This window comes from Micropterus dolomieu, unplaced genomic scaffold (assembly GCF_021292245.1).
Source record: "Micropterus dolomieu isolate WLL.071019.BEF.003 ecotype Adirondacks unplaced genomic scaffold, ASM2129224v1 contig_9653, whole genome shotgun sequence".
Classification (NCBI taxonomy): domain Eukaryota; kingdom Metazoa; phylum Chordata; class Actinopteri; order Centrarchiformes; family Centrarchidae; genus Micropterus; species Micropterus dolomieu.
The window spans coordinates 1-22338 of NW_025738639.1; the positions used below are offsets into that span (position 1 = coordinate 1).

At 40.0% G+C, this 22338-nt stretch overlaps 1 protein-coding gene across 1 annotated transcript; it reads right to left on the reverse strand.

The window, feature by feature from the left end:
• Nucleotides 1-4956: 4956 nt before the first annotated feature.
• On the reverse strand, nt 4957-21832 carry LOC123965413 (high-affinity choline transporter 1-like). The gene is made up of 9 exons (XM_046041932.1): nt 21649-21832; nt 20651-20764; nt 19189-19344; nt 18496-18644; nt 18101-18244; nt 14682-14835; nt 14386-14603; nt 13766-14298; nt 4957-8746 (listed from the first exon to the last, which is right to left on the reverse strand). Exons 1-9 carry the CDS (start codon nt 21830-21832, stop codon nt 8710-8712), a joined length of 1689 nt encoding a protein of 562 aa, XP_045897888.1. The 3' UTR covers nt 4957-8709.
• Nucleotides 21833-22338: the final 506 nt, after the last annotated feature.

Genomic DNA, 22338 nt, shown 5'->3' on the forward strand with positions numbered 1-22338 from the left:
GGTTACCTGAACTCTTTGTGAAAGCATACCTTCTGATGATACCTAAGCTAAATAATAAGATGCATGTTTTGAAATCATGTTAATCATCAATAAGCTATATTTACATTGTGAACAATGTTGGCTGGTAATGACAAAATGAAATCGGTTTAATCAGTAAAGGTTGAAATTTATTTTACTGTGTAAACCACACAACATTCAAAATTATTATTATGAACAACCAGGATAAAGAATCTGTCAGACTATTTGTGAGAGACAATTGATTGGAGTCTTTACTACTACTAGATATTTGACTTAATACTTTGAACAATTAGGAATCATATTAAAACCATTAAAACCAGTAAAGGTATTTAAAAAATAATGCAAAAATATAATTACGCTCATTTTAATAAACAACTGTAACCAATATAGCCTATGTAAATCAGTGTGTGTGCGTCTGCGTGAGGCTCCAGCTGGTGACGGGCATCACTCGTGGTCCAGTCCATCATAGGATGAGTGGAAGTTCTTGGGCAAAACCTTCAGTTCTTGGGGCTGTTTGAACTTCAGCTCTTTAACTGGCTGGCTGGATGCGCACAGTGGGGCTGCTGTGGTGATACTCTTCTTTTAAGAGATGGGGACAGATAGGCTTCCCAGTCATCTGAGTGGTGCCATCCACGTTGTATCTAGTGGATGGAAGAATTTAAAAGGGAAAATAGGGACAGAATTTTAATAGATTACAAAGTATGTCTTTCACAGTGGTGGAAAAAGTAGTCAGACCTTTAACTTAGGTAAATGTTCCAACACCACACTGTAGAGATATTCTGTATGTCAAAAGTCCTACATTCAAATTTTAAGATGAAAAGTAAAGCTAATTCTAACTACTTTATATTTTGCTGTGTGGCTTTATCTGTGAAAATACATCATACTCTAGTTTTTGAATATGTTTTTAATTTATAATCTGCAGAGTAACTAGTCACTAAAGCCATCAAAATAAATGTCTGCACACCATTGGACTCCAAAAATTAACTCTTTGTGAAAGCAATGGTTTGATCTGATCTCATAGATCAAAACATTGCCTTCAATAGTTTTATGAGGAGTTGTTGAGAGGTGTGCAGAGCTTTGTCCTTTGTGTCCTGCAGTGATATTTTTTGTCTTTCACTTGAGTACTTTTGACTGGATGTGCACACTTGGCCCCTCTGGAGGTTTTATACCAATGACAACCATATAAACAACTGAAAACATATTGTATAAAACCTTTTCACGCAAACAAATGTAGCTCAGATCAAATCACAGATCACAATAATGTGAGAAGTAGTAAAACCTTTCAACATAGACAAACTGATGCACACGTAGAAGTGCGTGTAAGATGTATTTAATGCAGTGAATGCTGCATGTTTTCTAGTTTGCTTGCTACTGTTTAGCACAAACTCTTTTTGCAAAGACAGACACAACACCACACTAAGACACACTGTCAGGACAACATTTACAGAATTTCTGTTTTTGTTTTCTTTTATTCACAAGGAGAAGGAATTGAGGAGGACTCTTCAAGCGATGAGGCTCATCCAGGAAGGTCATGGAAGACGGGGAAATCCAGAGACCTGGAACGTGAACGTCCAGAAAAGTAGGAGAATGAGGGGCCTGGATTGAAGGAGGCAAGACAAATGGGGATACCATGCCAGTCTGCAACCTCTACTGCAGAAAAGAAGAAGACACATCATAAGAACAAGATTTCTAAGTATTTCTGGGGGAATTTGGACTGGAGAAATAATTGTGAAGTCTGTGGTGGAGGGGAGCAGTGTGAAGCGGCGGCAGACAGGAGCAGATGAATCCAGGAGGTCAGCATCCATTATTTGTCACCTTGTAGTAGATTGGAGAAGAAGAGAGCTTGTTCCTGTCAACATTAGGCATAAAGCAGTGGTGTTTTTTTAAGTGGACAGGAAGAAGAGGAGAAAGACACGTGAAATTCATTCTCTGCATTTACCTAACCTAACCTAAGAACCTAATCTAAGATGTTTTTGATGGTGTGGAAAACTGGAGTGCCCACACAGGAAGGAGGATACCCACACAGACACAGGGAGAACATGCATTCTCCACACAGAAAGGCCTGGGATGACGGGTTCGAAAATGAGACCTTCTTGCTGTGAGGCCACAGTGCTTTCCGCAGGCCTTCCATAAGATCTTCCTTCTGGACCTTTGGAAAGTTCAGTGGCACTTCTGTAGGTCCTCTTCATCGAAAGGTGTACCTGGAGCTTGTATTCAAGTCCATCAGTCACCTGCACACTGAGTATAAGCCCTTTTGAAAACAGCCTCTGTCAATGTAAGTTTTGTCAAACATTTTCATTGACTTAAATATATCTCCCTTTCCCTTAAAGAAAGACCAGTGCGATGCCTACTGTTCATTCAAGCCTGGAAACAGAAGCAGCTTCATGGGACACAAAGGCTGCAAAGCAGAAGGACAAAGAAGATGCAGATGAGAAGACCTTGTTGGCGCTCAATCCAATTCCAGGCCATACCGTGTGAGGTACGTATCTTCAAGGACTTCAGCCAGATGGGGAACTGGGGAAAAAGCTGGGGATCCAATGTTGCATGACCTCCAAACAATCAGGTATTTTATCAGACATATACATTCTTGCACAAATATTGCCTTCTATGTCAATAGAAATCAGTTGTGAAAAGTATCTAAGTACATGCGCCCAATTACTCTTCTTTTTGAGGTCCTACTCCACTGCATTTATTTTGACGGCTTTAGTGACTAGTTACTCTGCAGATTATAAATTAAAAACATATTCAAAAACTAGAGTATGATGTATTTTCACAGATAAAGCCACACAGCAAAATATAAAGTAGTTAGAATTAGCTTTACTTTTCATCTTAAAATTTGAATGTAGGACTTTTGACATACAGAATATCTCTACAGTAAAATTCTGTCCCTCTTTTCCCTTTTAAATTCTTCCATCCAACTATCCACTAGATACAACGTGGATGGTACCACTCAGATGACTGGGAAGCCTATCTGTCCCCACAGCAGCCCCACTGTGCACATCCAGCCAGCCAGTTAAAGAGCTGAAGTTCAAACAGCCCCAAGAACTGAAGGTTTTGCCCAAGAACTTCCACTCACCCTACGATGGACTGGACCACGAGTGATGCCCATCACCAGCTGGAGCCTCACGCAGACGCACACACACATTGATGTACATAGGCTATATGAGCATAATTATATTTTTGCATTATCTTTTTAATACCTTTACTGGTTTTAATATAATTTCTAATTGTTCTAAGTATTAAGTCAAATATCTAGTAGTAGTAAAGACTCCAATCAATTGTCTCTCACAAATAGTCTGACAGATTCTTTATCCTGGTTGTTCATATTTATGTTATAATAAAATTTAATATAATTTGGGATGAACTTTGGGATGTAATTTTGAATGTTGTGTGGTTTACACAGTAAAATAAATTTCAACCTTTACTGATTAAACCGATTTCATTTTGTCATTATCAGCCAGCATTGTTCACAATGTAAAGATAGCTTATTGATGATTAACATGATTTCAAAACATGCATCTTATTTAGCTTAGGTATCATCAGAAGGTATGCTTTCACAAAGAGTTCAGGTAACCTTTCTCAAATATGTCCATTTTGGAGGAAAGCAATGCAGTGTTTATTTTAAACCAAGTATCTTAATAGCCTGCAGATGCCTTTTCAGAATCAGAATGAGCTTTATTGTCAAGTAGTGTTTTACACATACAAGGAATTTGCTGTGGTGATACGGTGCTACACGTAGACAAACATACAGTCAACATAAATAAATGTGGAAATATATAAATATGGAATAAGGTAAGTTTTTGTAGCAACTTGTATAGTGTAGTGTTTTGGGGTAACATAAATATTATCGCAGGAGTCCGGAAGGATAGCTTTGGATAAATAAATAAAAGTTTCCAGCCAGGGAATAAATGACAAGCTGTGTTTTCCCTGAATTGACTGAAACACGTTTGTGTCAGGTTGCCTTTGGCCTGGATTTAGGATGACATGGTAAAACAAAGCTTTGTAGAAACAAGGGTAGGCTCGCTATCAATACTACACCGACTGAAGGGGTCATAAAAAGACAATTGAGGCTTAAACTGTTCACTGATGACCATGTAAAGATAGTTGTTCCACTTATGGTGATTTCTTACTTTCTTTGTGTTTGTATGTTCTATTTTAGGACATACTTCAATCTGACAGTGATGATAAATAAAATGCAAATTAATTATTTATGTCAAATTTCATCTAAAATCATCAATCAATAGATGTTACAAGCTATAACCTAGAGTAGCTCAAATTTTAGTAAATGTAGCCCAAGAACTTCCACTCTCTTTCTCGCCCATTGCCATGAATGTTTAGGTTCTTTAAGTTGCAATGTTGCCAGAGCACAAATTCACATATAAACAATAAAAAATATATAAGTAAATAATGTGATAATTAAGTTACTATATATAAACAATGGGCATCCGTTTGTTGCATGAGAAAATACGTACATTTAGCTGCAATCATATGGCAGTAAGTAGGAGAGCTTGTGTGTCTGATTTAGCTCTCTCTCACACACACAGTTTGGAGCAGGTTTTTTGTCTTTCTTCTATTGTTGTGGAATGAAGTTAGTTCAGTATAAACTAGGCCTATACTGTGTGTGTGAGTGTGTGTATACAGTGTTGTGGAAATTATATTCCTGGTGAGGGGTTGAGCAAATAATTGAGTAACAACCAACCTTTGTCTTTGAAGAATTTATTTAACAAAAGAGAATAAACAGAGAAGTAGTAAAACACATACAGCTGGTCCAGAGACCTGCCGCCTAAGGCGGCATCGGGCGTCTGGCCCCGAGCAAAAGGATGCATCATCATTTACACAGTCTAGGTTTCTATGTTTTGGGGAACAGAGATCCTCTCTCAGCCTTAAATGAACATTCCATGAGAGGAGAGGAACAACAAGAGAGGGAAAACACCAAAACCATCTCACAGCTCTGACCTAAACCATAGTAAATGTGGACAGACCAACATAAGGAGTATAGGAGAGGAAAGGTTAAGGATAAAAACACAATACATATCTATAACAATATGTACAACAACATGTATCACATATTCATAACTAACATAGCGTGGTATCTATAATGTCTCCTAGATTAATTTGTGGGATAAAACAGGGACATCTACGAAAGCTGCAGGTGTGAATGTTTCTTTGCAGGACTACTTTTATGTCTGAGACCTTTGTTTTGAAAAACTGTTGCCTGGTTCCATCAGATAAAAGCTTTTCCAAGTGTGTGCATTACTCACCAATCTAATGGTCCTATCACCGGAAAGAAATTGATAAAGAGTTTGGTCTTTATTTGTGGATTAATTCCTTAAAATGAATTCAATTAGTCTTTCAGACAAGACAATCACATGTTAATATCTCAATATTCAACAGTCCCAAGCTTTGACAGTTGATTGTAATTAAAGTATCCACCATTCTCCATCTTTTGTTAATTGTACACCCACATCAGAGACTTGATTCAAACACAGTCGCGATTTGATTTTTCTTTAAACTCATTTGGGACCCCTCAGGGCTCCCCGATGGCCTCCAACACATTAGGATCAATGGAGGAAAAGTCTGGGCTGGAGCATTTCTGCCTGTGAGGCTTCGTATGGCATAATAAGGACATCCAATGCCAATACTACTCACGCATGTACATCTCCATCCTCCCGGCGTTGAGTTTGGTACAGCCGTCCACTCCCACAGGACCAGTACAGGTCAGGGATGGCACAGATTTGGTATAATAGCATATCAGCGCTAGGCTTGTATGCAGTGTGGCAGTCTGTGGTGTTGTCTACTTTGCAGTCCCAGGTGTGTGAGCACACACCAGGGAAATGCCCCACGACTGACCAGCCGTGACCTTGGAATGAGTCTCACCTCGGTGAAAACATCTAAATTTGACATCTGTTGCTACAGTGGTGTTTTGAGGAGTTGGTGTGGCGGTGCTTGCGTGGGCAAGGAGTGGATATTTAGCGTAAGTTTCTAACAGGGCCATGTCGACTGTAGTCGCATGTGAGCATGCATTCCCAGCCCCAGCCGGGGTCTGGCGGGCGTCGGAGAGTGGGAAAGGTTTAAATTTGGAAACTACATGTGAGCATTCCGCTCAGGCTGTGTAAGGCAGTGGCAACTGCCTAAAGCGTAGCTTCCCGGTCATGCATGCATAGCAACTAGAATTTACAGTGGCATGCACAGAACTATTCAGTACTCGGTACCAGGCGTTCCCCCCCGGGGAAGCTCAGTGGTGTTACTGCTCGCTTTGATCTGTTAAGACTATGAGGTATCAGTGTGGTCGAGTTGGATGCAGGTGGACGGCAAGGCTGGGTACAGGAAGGCAGAGAGTATACACACAACAGACTGGGGGGTAACATGAACAATGACCAGACAAAGACACAACAGAAACACCAGGTATATATATACGCACAGACTAACGAGCAGGGCGGGAGCAACACAGGTGACAGACATGAGGCTAACGAGGGAGGCAGAGAGACAGCAGGAAAACAGAGATGCAGGCAGGCACAACAGGGGGTAACAGAGAGAACACTTAGACAAGCAGACATGGGTGAATAACCAAGAATGCACAAGTATGGGCTAAACAGAACCAGCAAATGAACAAGGGAATACACAAGACAAAACCAGGAACACAAGACCAGGAGTAAACACAAAAGACATTAACTAATGTACAGGACTAGGAACCAACTGAACAAGACTACACAGAGAAACACAGAACCCAAAACAGACTCAAACAGGAAAGACATGAACACAAAAACCACACTCCTAACAGTCCTTAGCACGTCTGGTCTGCTGAGCTCGAGCCGGTTGAGTTTGGATGTGGATGGAGGCTCAACATCGTCGCAGGGCTCCGGGATAGACTTAGAGTGGCAAGCGTAGTCTCAGGTATCCCATCCCATGACTTTCACTGCGGTTTCGGTGGTTAAAAGCACTTGGAAAGGACCCCGAAAACCAATTAAAGGAGAACCTGTGGCCCTTGATGAGTACACAACTCCCTGGCTCTAAGTGAGGGAGAGTAGCCGTGGCTACAAAGGGCAGCTGTGAAGGCAATGTCGCTTGCGCATATGGGAAAAACACATGTATTGCTTCACCAAACATTTTGTCATACTGTTACCATTTTACTGCACCAGCACTCTGTTAAGTTGCTGATGCTTTCACTCAGGAAGGAAAATGAATTTCAGTTAGGCTTGTTAGGGCTTTGGCCACCGCTCTGGCCTCCTGTTTATGGAAAACTTTAACCTTTTTACTTAACATGCCAACAATTACAAGACAGCATTTCATTTATTCACATAGTATTAGTGCAATTCACCATAAGATCACATCTGGACCTGTAGGAAAGACACAGATTACTACAGCAGGAGATTTTGAGTTGGTCCGTAGTTGTTTTGCTTCCACAATCTCTCTGAGATAGCTCTGGCTAGACAGTAGCATGTTCTAAACCAGTCTCACCCTCTCTGAGTGAGTCTTCTTACTTGCATAACACCACGTCCAAAAACACAGTTTACCATCAGCTGCTAAGTCTAGTCTCAAAGCAGATTCAACCTCATACTTTAAGATGTTAGTGTTAACCCTTGTTAATCATCCATTCACCGTAGGCAATATCAAATAGTTAAAGGAAAAACTTTACAAAAAAACAGTTAAAGCATTAAAACTGTTATTCACAAATATTATTCAAATCTGTTAGTCCAGCAACCATGTCCATGTTTTGAAAGGGTTAAACAATAACATTCAACAACATGGAATGAGCTGGCAGCATCCGTTCTGGCTTCTCCTGTGGGAATCTGTTAGTGTGCATTTTATCATTAAAGGGCAGCAAATGGGTGCAGACACACAAACATGTAGTTCAGTGTAAAATAAGCAACAAAAACAATAAGCAGGACAACAAAGCACCAGGCATCTGGTTTCCCCCCCAGATGTGTCAGAACAGGTCAGGTACCTGTCTTCTTGTCAGCCACCTAAGTGAGAACGCAGGTCAAAGGTCAGGTCTTTGTAGTCCCCGAGTACGGCGGACTGTAGAGAGCCTTTTCAGTCAGTGAGGCTCTGTCATCTCAGTGTCGTCAGTTTCAAGTCGGTCAAGTGCACTGTTTTTCACCATGAATCATGGGAGAGATATTCATCTCTCTTTTAACCTTTGTTAACAATTAGGATCCTTTGTCTACAAAATCGTCATAACCTCTTTATGGTGATTGGTTTTGGAATAGATGGAAAAGGCTTGTACGCAGTGGGAGGGAAAGACGTACTCTCACTGTGATCACATGTCCCAGGTTTATCCTGTCTGTTCCAATTGCAATTGAGACAGACTAGCCTTGTGTGTGGCCATTGAGAGCTAACCGCTTTAGCCAACAATGGTCATCTCAGCATACTTCTTGTGATGGACTGCAAAACGAAACCGACCAGCCGCGTGGTTAATGTAAAATTTTTAACCAGGCCATATGTGGCATTTGATGTAATCAATAACAGGTTTGTGTGAAAATTTGAGACCTAGTGCTCGCGGATGCACTGCACCATTTACTGCTAGTTGGTCTATAACACTCTACCAGTCTGTGCTCTGTTGGTTGGCCTTCACCACAGTTTTCCCTTTGATGGAAAGTTGTGGGAGTGGGCAGGCGAGTCATCACAGGGGATGGTGACTCTAGCCTATTACAGAGAATTCAAAACATATTAACAAACAATCAAACATCTTTAATACCTTTTAAGCGATTCTTGATTCCAAATCAAACTTGACTTTGTGAAACCTATAGCTATAAACTCTCATTCAGTTAGCACCTCAGACATGACGTCACTGTTGAATGAATGTCTACCCATGGTGTATGGAAAAGATGTTATTGGAACTAGTTCATCGGTACTCAGAACCCCAACAATGTGTGTCAAAACAGACTTGTTTATGTCACCACCATTGCTGTCCCAGTTCTCGGACCCCACCACTGGGCACTCGTCAGTCAGCCGACTCCGGGTAAGAATCCCATCTCCTCCCTTCCTTCCAGCTCCAAATCACTTGATTTACCCATGTCACTACCCTTTGAGACAGCTCAACTTAGAAAAAGAGACAGAAACAACACAACAGCAGCAGCTCCATGCGTCCAGATAATATTTTGCAATAAATAGAAAAATTTATTCTCTCATTTTTCTCTGTCTATCTCTCTTTAACTGTCCCTAAATTATTTGTCCACAATTTATCTGTAATCTCATCTGTCCACCTGAACTGTGTAGATTACTGTGCAGTGGAATGCATTCGAAAGTCTGTGTGCATTTGTGTGTGTTTGCGTTAGAGGTCACCCTCTCTCCCCAGTGCTCTGATTAACGAAAAGAGTGTTTTGTCATGTTTCATCATCAATCGGAATATCACACACCACATAGTACCATATATACAACATTTGCCTCTCTTCTTGGGCAGTTTTAAACAAACAATGTAGCAATGATGTCACCTGCAAGGTTTGACCTAATTACAGTTACTCTGATAATTTCCCAACCCCTTTGTGCTCAGTATTCATTACAAACACAGGATGTTCAAGTTTAGTATTACTTACTAAGATCTTAATATGGTATACATTTTTAGTTTCAATGTGTTTGAGATTTTTACTTTATCTGTGAGCGGTTGTAACTCACCCAGTGTGTTTTTTGGCTGTATCCTGTCACTAGGGTCCGTCCCTCCCCCTTCAGCTCAGTCCATTTGTTTTCTTTTTTTTTCTTGCCAGTCTGTTTTAGAAATTGTGCAACATCTCTTTTCCAATGTCACCTTTTGCCCTTTACTTTGCCCCCTTCCTCTGTACTGCCCATTTCTTCGTACCAGGATGGCTTGACAGCACCAATCATTTTCTTTTGACAGTTGTTTTCGTGTTGATCTTTTGTATGTTAAGCATGCTCTTTCGTGCTGTCTGTCTTCCATGCTGTGAAATACAACTCTTCCTTACTCCAGTAGTAGTTTCTGGACTAATCAAACTCGCATTGCGTCTCGTTTCAGACCACTGTAGTCCTAAGGTGATGGTCATGCGAACTAGGAGAGTCCTACATGATTCGGTCTGTTCTTGCTGTTCAGCTGCTGGCCTGCATCATGCGGGCAGAACTTAGTCCAGTGGTAATTCTGGACTGTCCTTTGCTGTACTCAGCATACTTCAGACTACTTTCCTTCTTGTCTGGCTGGAGTGACATATGATGCTAATGATGGTGATTAAGAAAGGAACATCTTATCTTTATGCTGATCTTGAGGAAGTCCAGCTTGATCTGATTTTTTTTCTCATCGCTGTGTTTATCTTAGTCGTTATGGGCCGTACTTTTGAGAACATTATCTAAACTGCTCCAGCTGTGTCTGTGGAGCACAATGTCCTAAATGTCAGTATTCCTCTTTTCCCTGGTATTTCCTTCTCTGGGTAACTGGAGGGAGAGCCAATGTCTCTTTATCTGACTTTTACTGGACCGGAGCACATTTCCTTCTGTGGAGCATCAGTGGATGTTTAATTTTTTTGTTTCGCATCTCTCTTCTTGCTGCCCAGTCAGATTTTAGCAGCAGCTTTACCCATGGCATGCTCTTCTTACTGGACTGGATCTGGGACTGGAGCATGTAGGAGGTGGAGGAGCGGAGTCCAGGACTGGATCAACCGGAATGGATTCCGTGACTTGTACCTCGGTTAAAGAAGAAATAATCAGTTGATTTGTTCTTGTGATTTCTTTCATCAGTCATCAATAGGCTAATCAGTTTTCAGTTCTGAGCTTTCCTTAGCCTCAAATCTTGTCTTCATCTAGCCTACCCATCTGAATTGCATAATTTGTATTTACTTTACTCTGGACAGGGCTGCACGCTCTATTGCATTTCTGCTCTCCTTTCTCTCCAAACATGTCTTAAACTGGTTCAATAGTTTTAGGCTAAAGCTTCCATTTTGCAGGAAACCCATTTCAACCCACTTATCAAATTGCCCCATTAATGTCTAATATTTTAGTCATCAATTTCTGGTGAAACAACTGGTGAATCTGGGAGTGGAATCAGACTCAGTCTTCACTTTACTCTGACTCTTGCCATAGTCTAATCTCTCTAGCTAGTCTGTACTCGGGTCCATAGCAATATTTGGGTCCACTGAGTTCGGTTAAGTCTGAGGCTACCCGCTGCAAACCTAACTTATCAGCTGGAAACCCCAAAAACCCTCGGACACCACAGAGAAAACCAGGACACATCTGTCCGCGAGCCCCTGATCCAGTCCCACTTGTCAGTTTACAAGCAGATAGAGGGTCCTGCAAATCATTCAGGCACGAGATATAAGACCACTTCCTTCACTCTGTTCAATCTCACTCTTTTTATATTTCTCACCATGTAAGTTCTTTTCCTTTTCTTTCTGGAACGGAGCGAAGATCAGGGCTCCGCTGAACACAGCTTCTCCCTACAGGGAGGATTTTAAGCCGGCCTCTGTCCTTCAAAAGAATCCGAATCCCTCGTGTCCCATCTGGGGTGCCAAAATTGTCGTGGAAATTATATTCCTGGTGAGGGGTTGAGCAAATAATTGAGTAACAACCAACCGTTGTCTTTATTTAATTAAAGAATTTATTTAACAAAAGAGAATAAACAGAGAAGTACTAAAACACATATACAGCTGGTCCAGAGACCTGCGGCATCGGGCGTCTGGCCCCGAGCAAAGGGATGCATCATCATTTACACAGTCTAGGTTTCTATGTTTTGGGGAACAGAGATCCTCTCTCAGCCTTGAATGAACATTCCATGAGAGGAGAGGAACAACAAGAGAGGGAAAACACCAAAACAATCTCACAGCTCTGACCTAAACCCTAGTAAATGTGGACAGACCAACATAAGGAGTATAGGAGAGGAAAGGTTAAGGATAAAAACACAATACATATCTATAACAATAATAATAAGTAATAATAATGATAATATTAAAAGATCATACATAACAGATTAAATGTAAGAGGACACAATTTTCTGCCATAACATACAGCCCCTTCCAAAAGTATTGGAACGGTAAGGCAAATTCCTTAGTTTTTGTTGTTCACTGAAGACAAGTGGGTTTAAGATCAAAAGATGAGTATGAGACAAGAGTTCAGAATTTCAGCTCTCATGTCGTGGTATTCACATCTATATGTGTTAAACAACTCAGGACATACCACCCTTTGTTTGAATCCACCCATTTTTCAAGTGAGCAACATTGGGCATAGCAAGTACAACAATTTGGAATGCCCTCAAAAAGAAAGAAACTACTGATGTACTGAGCAACAGACGTTGAAAAGGTCGGCCAAGGAAAACAACAGTAGTTGGTGAAAGAAATAGAGAGCTGTGAAGAAAACCCCCAAAACATCAGTAAGTGACATCGCCAACGAGCGCTACAGTGCAGGGGTGAAGGTATCACAATCCACTGTTCCAAGAAGACTCAGAGAGCAGAAATATAGAGGCCACCCTGCAAGATGCAAACCACTCATCAGCAGGAAGAATCGGAAGGCCAGATGGAAATTTGCAAGAAGTACAGAGATGAGCTGCAAAAGTTCTGGAACAAAATCTTGTGGACTGATGAGACCAAAATTAATCTCTAGCAAAGTGATGGAAAGGCCAAAGTGTGGAGAAAGAAAGGAACTGCTTATGATCTGAAGCGTACAAGCTCATCTGTGAAGCATGGTGGAGGTGATGTCATGGCTTGGGCGTGCATGGCTGCTTCTGGAACAGGCTCATTAATATTTATTGATGATGTAACTGATGATGGTGGCAGCAGAATCCATTCAGAAGTGTACAGAAACATTTTGTCTGCCAATTTAAGGAGAAATGCATTGAAACTAATCAGGAGGAAGTTTATCATGCAGCAGGACAATGACCCAAAGTACACTGCCAACAAAACAATGGACTTCATCAGGGGGAAAAAGTGGAAGGTTTTAGACTGGCCAAGTCAATCACCTGACCTTAACCCAATAGAGATGCATTTCACCTCCTTAAGAGGAGACTGAAGGGAGAAACACCCCGAAACAAACAAGAACTGAAAGAAGCTGCGGTAAAAGCCTGGAATAGCATCACAAATGAAGAATTCAACAGTTTGGTGATGTCGATGGGTCGCAGCCTTAAGGCAGTTATTGCAAGCAAGGGTTATGCCACCAAATATTAAATGTTATTTACTTTAAGATTATTTGTTCCATTACTTTTGCTCACCTAAGAATGCTGTGGTCTAATACAGATGGTGATATGTCCTAAGTTGTTTAACACATCTAGATGTCAAAACCAGGAAATAAAAGCTGAAATTCTGAACTATTGTCTCATGCACATCTTTTGATCTTATACCCAAATGTCTTCAGCGAACAGCAAAAACAAAGGAATTTTGTTGAATTGGATTAGAATTACTCATTCATCAGTGTTTTTGTCACTTCATGTTGCAGAGGGTAAAAGTTGGGGCTGATTTTGATTAATCTATATACTGCTGGGGAGCTTGCAGGGATCAATAAAGTCTTATCTTAACCCATAACAATACGTAATAAATGTATCTGTTATCTTTTGTAGTTTCACTAATTTGATTGAATGTGCAAAAGTAACTAGTAACTCTGAAATAAAGGGGAGAAGAACTATAAAGTAAAAAAAAAAAAAAATGGGAAAACTCAAGTATATTCAAGTACCTCAACATTGTACTTAACTACAGTACTTCAGCAAATATACTTTCCAGGAATGTCAAAGCAAAGTATTTGGTATACAAACAAGAGACATGATAATTATAGCTCCATACAAAACATGTTAGCATCCCATTAAGTCATTTCTCTGGTCAACATTAACTCAGTCCCATTCAGAACTTCAAGGTTCTCCTCCTCGTCTTTTTTGGTGGTGCCATTACTCATTAATATTTGTTCCTGTGGTGGTTTGTGGGTTTTTACTTTAAATACGTCCCAACTCTCAGGGATCAGTTCTTTATTGAAGAGCAGCAAAACCACGTAGGAGAATATCAAAGTGGCAAAGATGGTGGACAACACACAGATGGTCCTAACAGGAGCACGCTGGACATATACTCCCTCCTCAAGAGTGCAACCTGGGAGGTGAAGAACAATAGGCAAGCCTAGCATTGGCTCACCACTCAGCAGTCTCAACAACAGTCCGACTAGTAATCCCATGATGGAGCCGTAGCCATTACAGATGTTAAAGAAGAGGACACAGACGAGCTGAGGGAACATAATGCTGTAGGTTATGTCTGAGCCCAGGATCCAGAAAAACATGATACTGTTGTGTAGGAAGGTGAGCGATGTGCCAGCCAAGCCCGCCAACACCACTGTCACACGTATCACCCACTGAAGCTCCCGATCTGATGCCTGCAGGGGAAAAAAAGACTGGATGCTGACACAGAAAAAAAATTACCACTTTATTCACTTTATTCCTCCCCTCCGGTATCCTCTTACCTTGGTCCTCAGGATCTTCTTGTAGATATTGGATGTGAAGATGGAGGCGGCTGACAACAGAGCCGAGTCTGTTGATGACATGACGGCAGCAGCTATAGCTCCGATACCGATGATGGAGACGTAGTTTGGGGTGAGGTTCTGCAGAGCAATGGGCAGAATCTGACTGGCATCTCCACGCTCGTATGGGGACGGGGAGCCAAATGTAGTCACGTTCCAGTCTGACACCAAGCATGTTAAAATGTAACATAAATTATCAAGTTCTCACTATTGTTTTCTATTTAATTATTTCTCCGTACCTGTTGATGCTGCGACTGCTCCGATCAACACAGATGGGATTCCGAGTATGAAGATGAGAGGAGCTGCAATAAAGCAGGTGATCCTGGCTGTGGCTCCAGAGCAAGCTGACAGGGTCCTCTGGTGGAAGTCCTGATATCCCAGGTTACTAAGAGCCTTAGGAAAAACATCATTGACCACAATGGAAGTTATTCTTGCTTGAGTCACTTCATTTTTTAGTGGCCATGCAACCAAAATCAGTGGAATTTCACGTCACACAATAAATAACAGGGAAATGCAGTTGATTTAATGTCCTCCTTCTCCCTAGGTTTTGCACACTGTGACAAGATTGCTTTACCAGTTCACCTTCCGGCTTACATTTTGGTAGACAAAATTTACCAGCAGCCATGATTTGCATAGCATAATCTAGTCTTGTGTCACCTTTACTAATTTAAAAGTAATAGTACATTAAATATATAACATCATTCATTTTGATAGCAAAAGCAGAGACGTGATGGAAAGTGAGGGTTGCAGAGTGAGTGAAGAGTGAGGAGGTCCCTCAGCTGGACTTGAACGGGGGAAATTACATCAGCGTCACAAACCCCTAGATTTAGGATGCCCAAGGGTAAAGTTTTCTTATTGATCCCATGATAGGCTGTTTTTACAATTGACATTAAGACACAAAAGATAGTAACATTACACATCTGTGCTATGAATATTCACTCTGTTTCTCATTCACTTTGATTGAAGCCCGTCAGAGAGACGAATTCAAGCACGTTCCGTTTTTGTTACAACCTCCAGCCAGCTCCGGGGGACTGGCAGGTCAGATTTCACCTTTGTTCAACTTTGACTGAGTGGATGTGCTAGGTTGCTCGATAGAAACACTTTGTTATTTTTAAAATATTTTATTTTTCAGTTTTATATACATAATGCATACAAACAGGTCAGTATACAAACGGTATAGAGACATAACAAAAGGTAAAACATTTTACCTTACCCCCCCTCCCAAAAAAAAGAAACAAACAAACAAAAAAAAAGGTCACTGTGCTGGGTCAATACAAACGACATTAAGTGCTTGGAGTATGGGATATACCGATGTGGTCTAAATATGGCTGCCAAATTTTCAAAAAGGTGTTATATCGTTTCCTGAGACAATAAGTGATTTTTTCTAGGGGAATACAACTATTCATCTCAACAGACCACCTGTCAATAAGAAGAAGGGAGCCAGATTTCCATGACACTGCAATGCACTTCTTAGCCACACATAGAGCAATTTCAATGAATTTAAGTTGTGCATTTATATTTTATATTTATACTATTATATTTATATACTCTTTATCTATCTATCTTTGACAAGTGTGCAATGTGACAAAAGAATTTCCCCTCGGGGATCAATAAAGTATTTCTGATTCTGATTCTGATTGTTTAGAGAATGGCGAATACTTGTAAAGTTCCCAATTAACAAAGTTCAGGGTCCACAGGAACATTAACTCCTGTGATCCTGGTTAGAGTGGAGCTGATATCATGCCAAAAACTTTCATACACAGCCAGGTACAGTGCAAAAAGGAGCCAACTTCAATATTACATCTGAAGCACATTTCTGACAGGTTAGATTTGATTGAGTGTAATTTTTCTGGGGAAACGTATAGTTGATGTAGAATATTATAGTTAATCAATCTGTATCGGGCACTGATAATAGTTGACAGGCTGTTGTGACATAATTCTGTCCAAAGCTGTTAATCAATTGCAACATTGAGATCTGACTCCCATTTCATTCTAGATTTATGCACACATGGTTTTGGGCCCTCATTCATCAACAGGCAATACATTTTGGAAATAAATTTGCATGTGTTCCCATCATAAAGAAATCTTTCAACAACAATTCATGACGCAGAGTCATTTCAGGACCTAAATTAGCTCTCAGAAAGGATCTTAGTTGGAGATAACAATAAAAGGTTTGATTGGACAGGTTATATTTCCTCTTCAGGTGCTCAAATGACATGAAAAGTCCCTTGTCAAAGCAATTCTCCAAGTGTTCTCCTATGATGCCATATGTCCAGAATCTTATTATCACGAGTCATTGGTATAAGCTTATTTTGCTTTAAAGGTGTTTTAGGTGACAGTCCTACCTTTAATCCAAGACTTTTGTGAACCTCATACCAACTTTTTATCAGATGCCTCAATATAGGGTTATCCGTCCTCCTGTGTACAGTTCCAGAATTATGTTTGTAAATGAAGTCACTGCAGACCTTTTCTTTCATGGGGTGCAGTCCGATTTTTGTCCAGGAAGGGGCGTCTCCCTCAATAAGGGATGAGATGAACCTCATTTGAGCTGCCAAGTGGTAGATTTTAAAATTTGGTAATTGAAGTCCCCCTGAGCCATAGTCCCATGTTAGCTTTCCCATGGATATCCAGGGTACTTTACAATGGACCCTTCGCTAAAACACGCCCCAAATACAAAGCTAGCCAATCACAGTGCAGTATAGGACTCGCTAACTGAAGTCCGACACTTTGTGGATGCGCTCCATTGACTCTAATGTAAAAAGAGTCATTTTCTAGCTTTTTTTGGCTGTATTTTTCTAAGATATGGTCAAACGCTGTTCCTGGGGCAAAACCTAAAATAAATCCAGAAAATTGTCGTCTGTGGATCATTCCTAATGTAACGTTAATGTTAGTTAGCTAACGCTAGCTAACTTCCTACTCAATGGAACGTAATAAAGCCCTACTGTACTGCTTTTTACTGATTGTAATAATGAACAGAGGCCTACCCAGCTTTACAGGAACAGCGTTGATCGTTTATATCGTTGTCTTTTTTCAGTTTCTTTTTGGGTAAATGGCAGATCAAGACTATTTTGTGTGTTTCGAATGCATTGTTAATTTCTGTTGGGTTATATGATACAGAACCTGTTTCAGTTTGGATTGAGTTGATCGTCCTAGAGCTCTCTTCTTTTCTCAATTGCCAAGACAGAATTTTGTGCGCCTTCTCCCCAAATTCATAGTACCTTTGCTTGCTTCTCAGAATGTTTTGCAAAGTATTATATCTAAGCTTTATATTTACCAATAAATGGTGTACTTCTTTAGACCTTGATTGTTGAAACTCCTTTTCCAATTTCAAAATATCTGCTAACACTTTTATCACAATTTTTAGTATTGTATCACACTACCAAACTACAAACTGTAGTATTGCTCTCATACACTGTTTATAGTTCTCTGATCAATATTTGTTCATACCCTGCACCAGAAATGTGACCATACCTTTAGCGCCTTAACCTTAACAATGGCTGTGTTATATTCAAGTGTCCCAGTAAGCTGTGTGACTGTGAGCCAGGATGCTCAAAGCTGTAAATATTTCTTCTAAGGAAAAGGCCTAATTGCATTGCAAACTACTGCCTATTCATTCAACCTATTCCAATAGTACAAAATTACTGAATGTAGTCCTTACCAATAATAAGAAATTATCAATCCACACCCACGCTCTTTCTTTCTTCACTGAACCAATCCAGGGAGCCTGGTAGGTAAAGTTGTAAGCGGTCTTGGTGATGTCAGCTGAATGGGGGTTCATCAGGACGAAGGGGACAGATAGCCACTGTAGAAAAGACAATGAGCCACAGACAAACATTTTAAAGAATGCATATTCCCTTGATAAAGTAAGGTAGTGTTATGATTGTTCAGTTTCAGACCATCCATGCTGGTATACTTGTGTGATGAGCAGAAGAGTAGAGGCATGGCAGGATAGGAGGGAAGCACCATAGACTTTTCATAAGAAATAATATGAAATAAGATATTTTGTCCCTTAAGGGCCTATGGAAGAAAGGATTTCCTATGCAAGGAACTCACCAAACTAACAAAAATGAGGGTTAACTGTATGACGTCTGTGTAGGCCACAGAGTAGAGGCCTCCCAGCAGTGTGTAGATAATGGCTACTGTGGCAGAGATCCAAATGCAGAGAGTGTAGGAAATATCCAGGATCACACTCATTGTTGCACCTATATAGGTACATAATCACATAAATGCAGATTCATATACAAATTTAATACATTTAACACAATTTCTGTTTAGCATGATTTAGGGGGGTGATGGCGCAATGGATAAGACACACATGCCTTTGGTGTGAGAGACCTGGATTCAGTCCCCCACTGTGACCCATCCACCATTGTGTCCCTGAGCAAGACACTTAACCCCTAGTTGCTCCAGAGGCGTGTGACCTCTGCCATGTATAGCAATTGTAAGTCACTATGGATAAAAGCGTCAGCTAAATGAATAAATTTATTTATTTAAATTTATAATACTGGCCCAAATACAAGATGCTTGTTTCTTTCCTGGAAATTGCAATGGTTCATAATAACAGGAGTGTTTGTTAGTAGCAAGTTAAAGGCACGTTTAATAACGTCCTTCTGATCAAAAGAATGCCAATATCCTGGAAATCATGTATATTCATTTATATAAATAAAAAATGGTAGGATGTATAAATTGTATTATTGACAAAATGATTTAAGACTTTTAGAGAAAACTGACATCAGTGTCACTTACCTAAACCAATTAGAGTTCCTGTGACCCAGATGATGTCAGATATCAGCAGTGCCACAGATAGAACTCCACTTATTACATTTCCATACTTGATCTGGAAAGGGTCCATCATTGTCACATATTTTCTGTCTCTCATTCTCTTGGCGAAGAAAAGTCCACCTTAACAAGTGAATCACACAAAGGGAGGCAGATTTGTGAGTATGTATTCCTGCATTTTGTCTGTTTAAAAGAGACGATTTAGTACTGATTCAAGATCAGGACTCAATGCCATATTAACATGATTGATTGGAATTTATCTTAGTGAGGCAATCAAAATACAAAAATAGACAAAAATAGTAAAACCACTCCCCCATTAACGCACATAATGAGGGAACCAAAGTCTGGGTTTGAATCTGGCCCGGCCCCATTTGCTGCATGTCGAGGGGTCCTTTAGAACTTCAAGGTCTTTCTTTTGTAATCTTGTACATCTGGAGAGATTGGTGCTAGAGGTTGGAGCTCACATCCAATAATTGTGGATGCAGCATGCACCACTCTGTCCAAACAGTCTCCTGTTCTCAGCTGACAGGCTGCCCCGGGCCCATACCATCTCTGCAAAAGTAATTTAATCATTTAGGCTAACACCGTCACTCACGACGGACAGTTTAGCCACAAAAGTCCTTATACAACCAGTGTTGGAAATTGTTTTAAGGTTTTTATAACAGAAAAAACTTCTCTGTGGAAATCACAGAAATGTTGCTGTCTGTGTCGGAGTTTAACTCAAACACACACACAGACGGAGGAAAGTCAGTGTTCAACAGAGCAGAGAGTCTATATAGTAACTTTGCTCTAGAAACAAGATTAAGTTAGATTTAAAATATTCAATTCTAATCCTGTAGTGAATTTATAGTTATTAATCATTCATGTGATTATTGCTGTTGTTGGACAGGAGAGGAAACAATGTAGTGAACATGAGAGGAAAACTGGAGAAGACAGGAGACGACATGAGAGCAGAAGGGCAGAATATGGTAGGAGAATATGTTTTTGGAAGCTGAATAGGCAGCATCATCAAGAAAATAATCAATAGATCTCAGTAGTCTTTCTAATTTTAAGTAACTTTTGTATGTTCCCCTAGTAAAACCATTTCCATCACTGTATACAACCTTTTTCCACATAGTTCCACGTAGTAGTTCTCAAGGCCACTAAACAGCTGTTTATGTGTAAAATCTGTGATGAATATTCAAAATGGTCTTGTGCAAATACATGACAGATCTGTCTGCCCAGTCTCGACCACATTTAGCAATAAGAAACCCAAATTTTTTTTGCCAGCTGTGACACCCTGACAGACCCTGACCCTGACAGACAGTACAATGTCACATCTGCACCTTAGGATTATATCACTACTGGAAAAATGTTATATTAAATATCAAATTGAGGGGCAAACACGTACACATAAACATACATATGGTGTCATTATTATAATGCTTACCGACAACAAAAGACATGGCTGATGTAACTGGCATAACAGCCCAGATCAGTCCCATAGTTGGATTGTACACGGCCTCTGACATACCAACGACGAAGCCCCCTCCAACAAATGTAGCTGTAGGAAGCATGTATATATATATATATATATATATATATATATATAAAATGATTAGCAGCAGTATATAGACCATCACTGATCACATTTTAACCCTCTGTTTAGGCTAAACTAACCTGTGAGAAATACAACATGTCCACAAAACAAACAAATTCAAAAAAAACATGTATATATATATATATATATATATATATATATATATATTTTATGCCATTGAACAATTCAATGTTGTATTTTATACACTTTTATACACTGCCTTAATTTATCATAATCTTATTGCACATTTGAAACACCACATCAGACTATGTCAACAATTGAATATCTTCAATGATTATCTACTAAAGAAATAAGAAATTCAAACAAGTAAGTCTATTAAGATCACTGTTGGGTTCAGTATAGATGGAAAGTAACATTTAAAGGATATTTTATTTTCACAGTGGAGGGTCTATTTTTTGCAAATTGTATTTAAGCATGGAAGGGCACGCATTAACAAAAGGATTGTTATGGGACAACAAAAAGATAGTGAGAGCTACAAGTTAAAGCTTGCGAATATTAGGAATAAAGCTAGTCTATTTAATTAAACAAAATGCTCAGATAACATATCAAACAATGGTAATTACATAGACTTCTAGAAGGTTTTTGCATAACGGTGCGAAGATGTCTTGTCATCTAGTTGCTGAAATGCAGTTAAACAGGTGCTCTAATGTTGTAACATAACGTAGATTTGCAACGTTAGACTCACTGCAAACTTGTCTCCTTTACTTTGTGAGACATCATAAACTCTGCAATATCTATAAATAAACTTAAACTTGCATCACAGTGAAATTCAAAGGTGCAAAAATGCAACAATATCTTTAATTTCCACCTCCTCGGCCCACACTCACCTGTCATGGTGAAGACTCCCACCACCAGGCTGATCCCCCTGTTGCCCAGCAGAGTGGTCTCTGTCAGGTCTGTTTGGCTGCTCTTCGGTGCCCGCTTGGACTTCATGGAAGCCCAAATGCCAGTGGCCAGCACCAGCAGGTAGAAGAGCACCATCACCAGCAATCCTGGGATGTTCAGGCTCATCTTGCACGACTCACTGACTGACTGACTTACTGACTGAGGCTCCCACTGCTTCTCTTAACACATAAATATGTGTTGAAACAAGCAGGACAGGATTCCAGTTAGAGACACAACAGAAGTGCTTTATTATCATTATTTAGGCCTTTGAACTGCTTACTGAAGTGTTGTAAGTGTCATTTGTAGGTTTACTTGTAAATTAACTATGCTGTTAGAAAGTGGTTATACTAGAAATACCACACCACAAAATAAGCAACTTAGTGGCTTCACAAACATTCAAAATTTTAAATAAAGGCGCGGTTCTCCGCCTGGGGTGAAAGAGATCAATCGAGGAAATGAAAAGCAGAGGGTATTGAGGATGTAGAGCAGCCTATCAGAGGTGGTGACCATCTCAGTAAATAACTTTAGAGAGAGAGACTTCTTGGACTAAATTTAATGCTTTGTGCATCCAGGTCTTAATGAGGAAACAGGTGTAGTGCTTTTAGTGTTGCTGATGTTATGGAGATTATTAT

Coding starts and splice junctions, on each gene's coding strand:
- LOC123965413 (XM_046041932.1), bottom strand. CDS start 21,832: ATGAGCCTGAACATCCCAGGATTGCTGGTGATGGTGCTCTTCTACCTG. Junction 19,345..20,650: donor AGCCATGTCTTTTGTTGTCG/GTAAGCATTATA, acceptor TCACTTGTTAAG/GTGGACTTTTCTTCGCCAAG. Junction 8,747..13,765: donor CTGAATGGGACTGAGTTAAT/GTTGACCAGAGA, acceptor CACAAAGTCAAG/TTTGATTTGGAATCAAGAAT.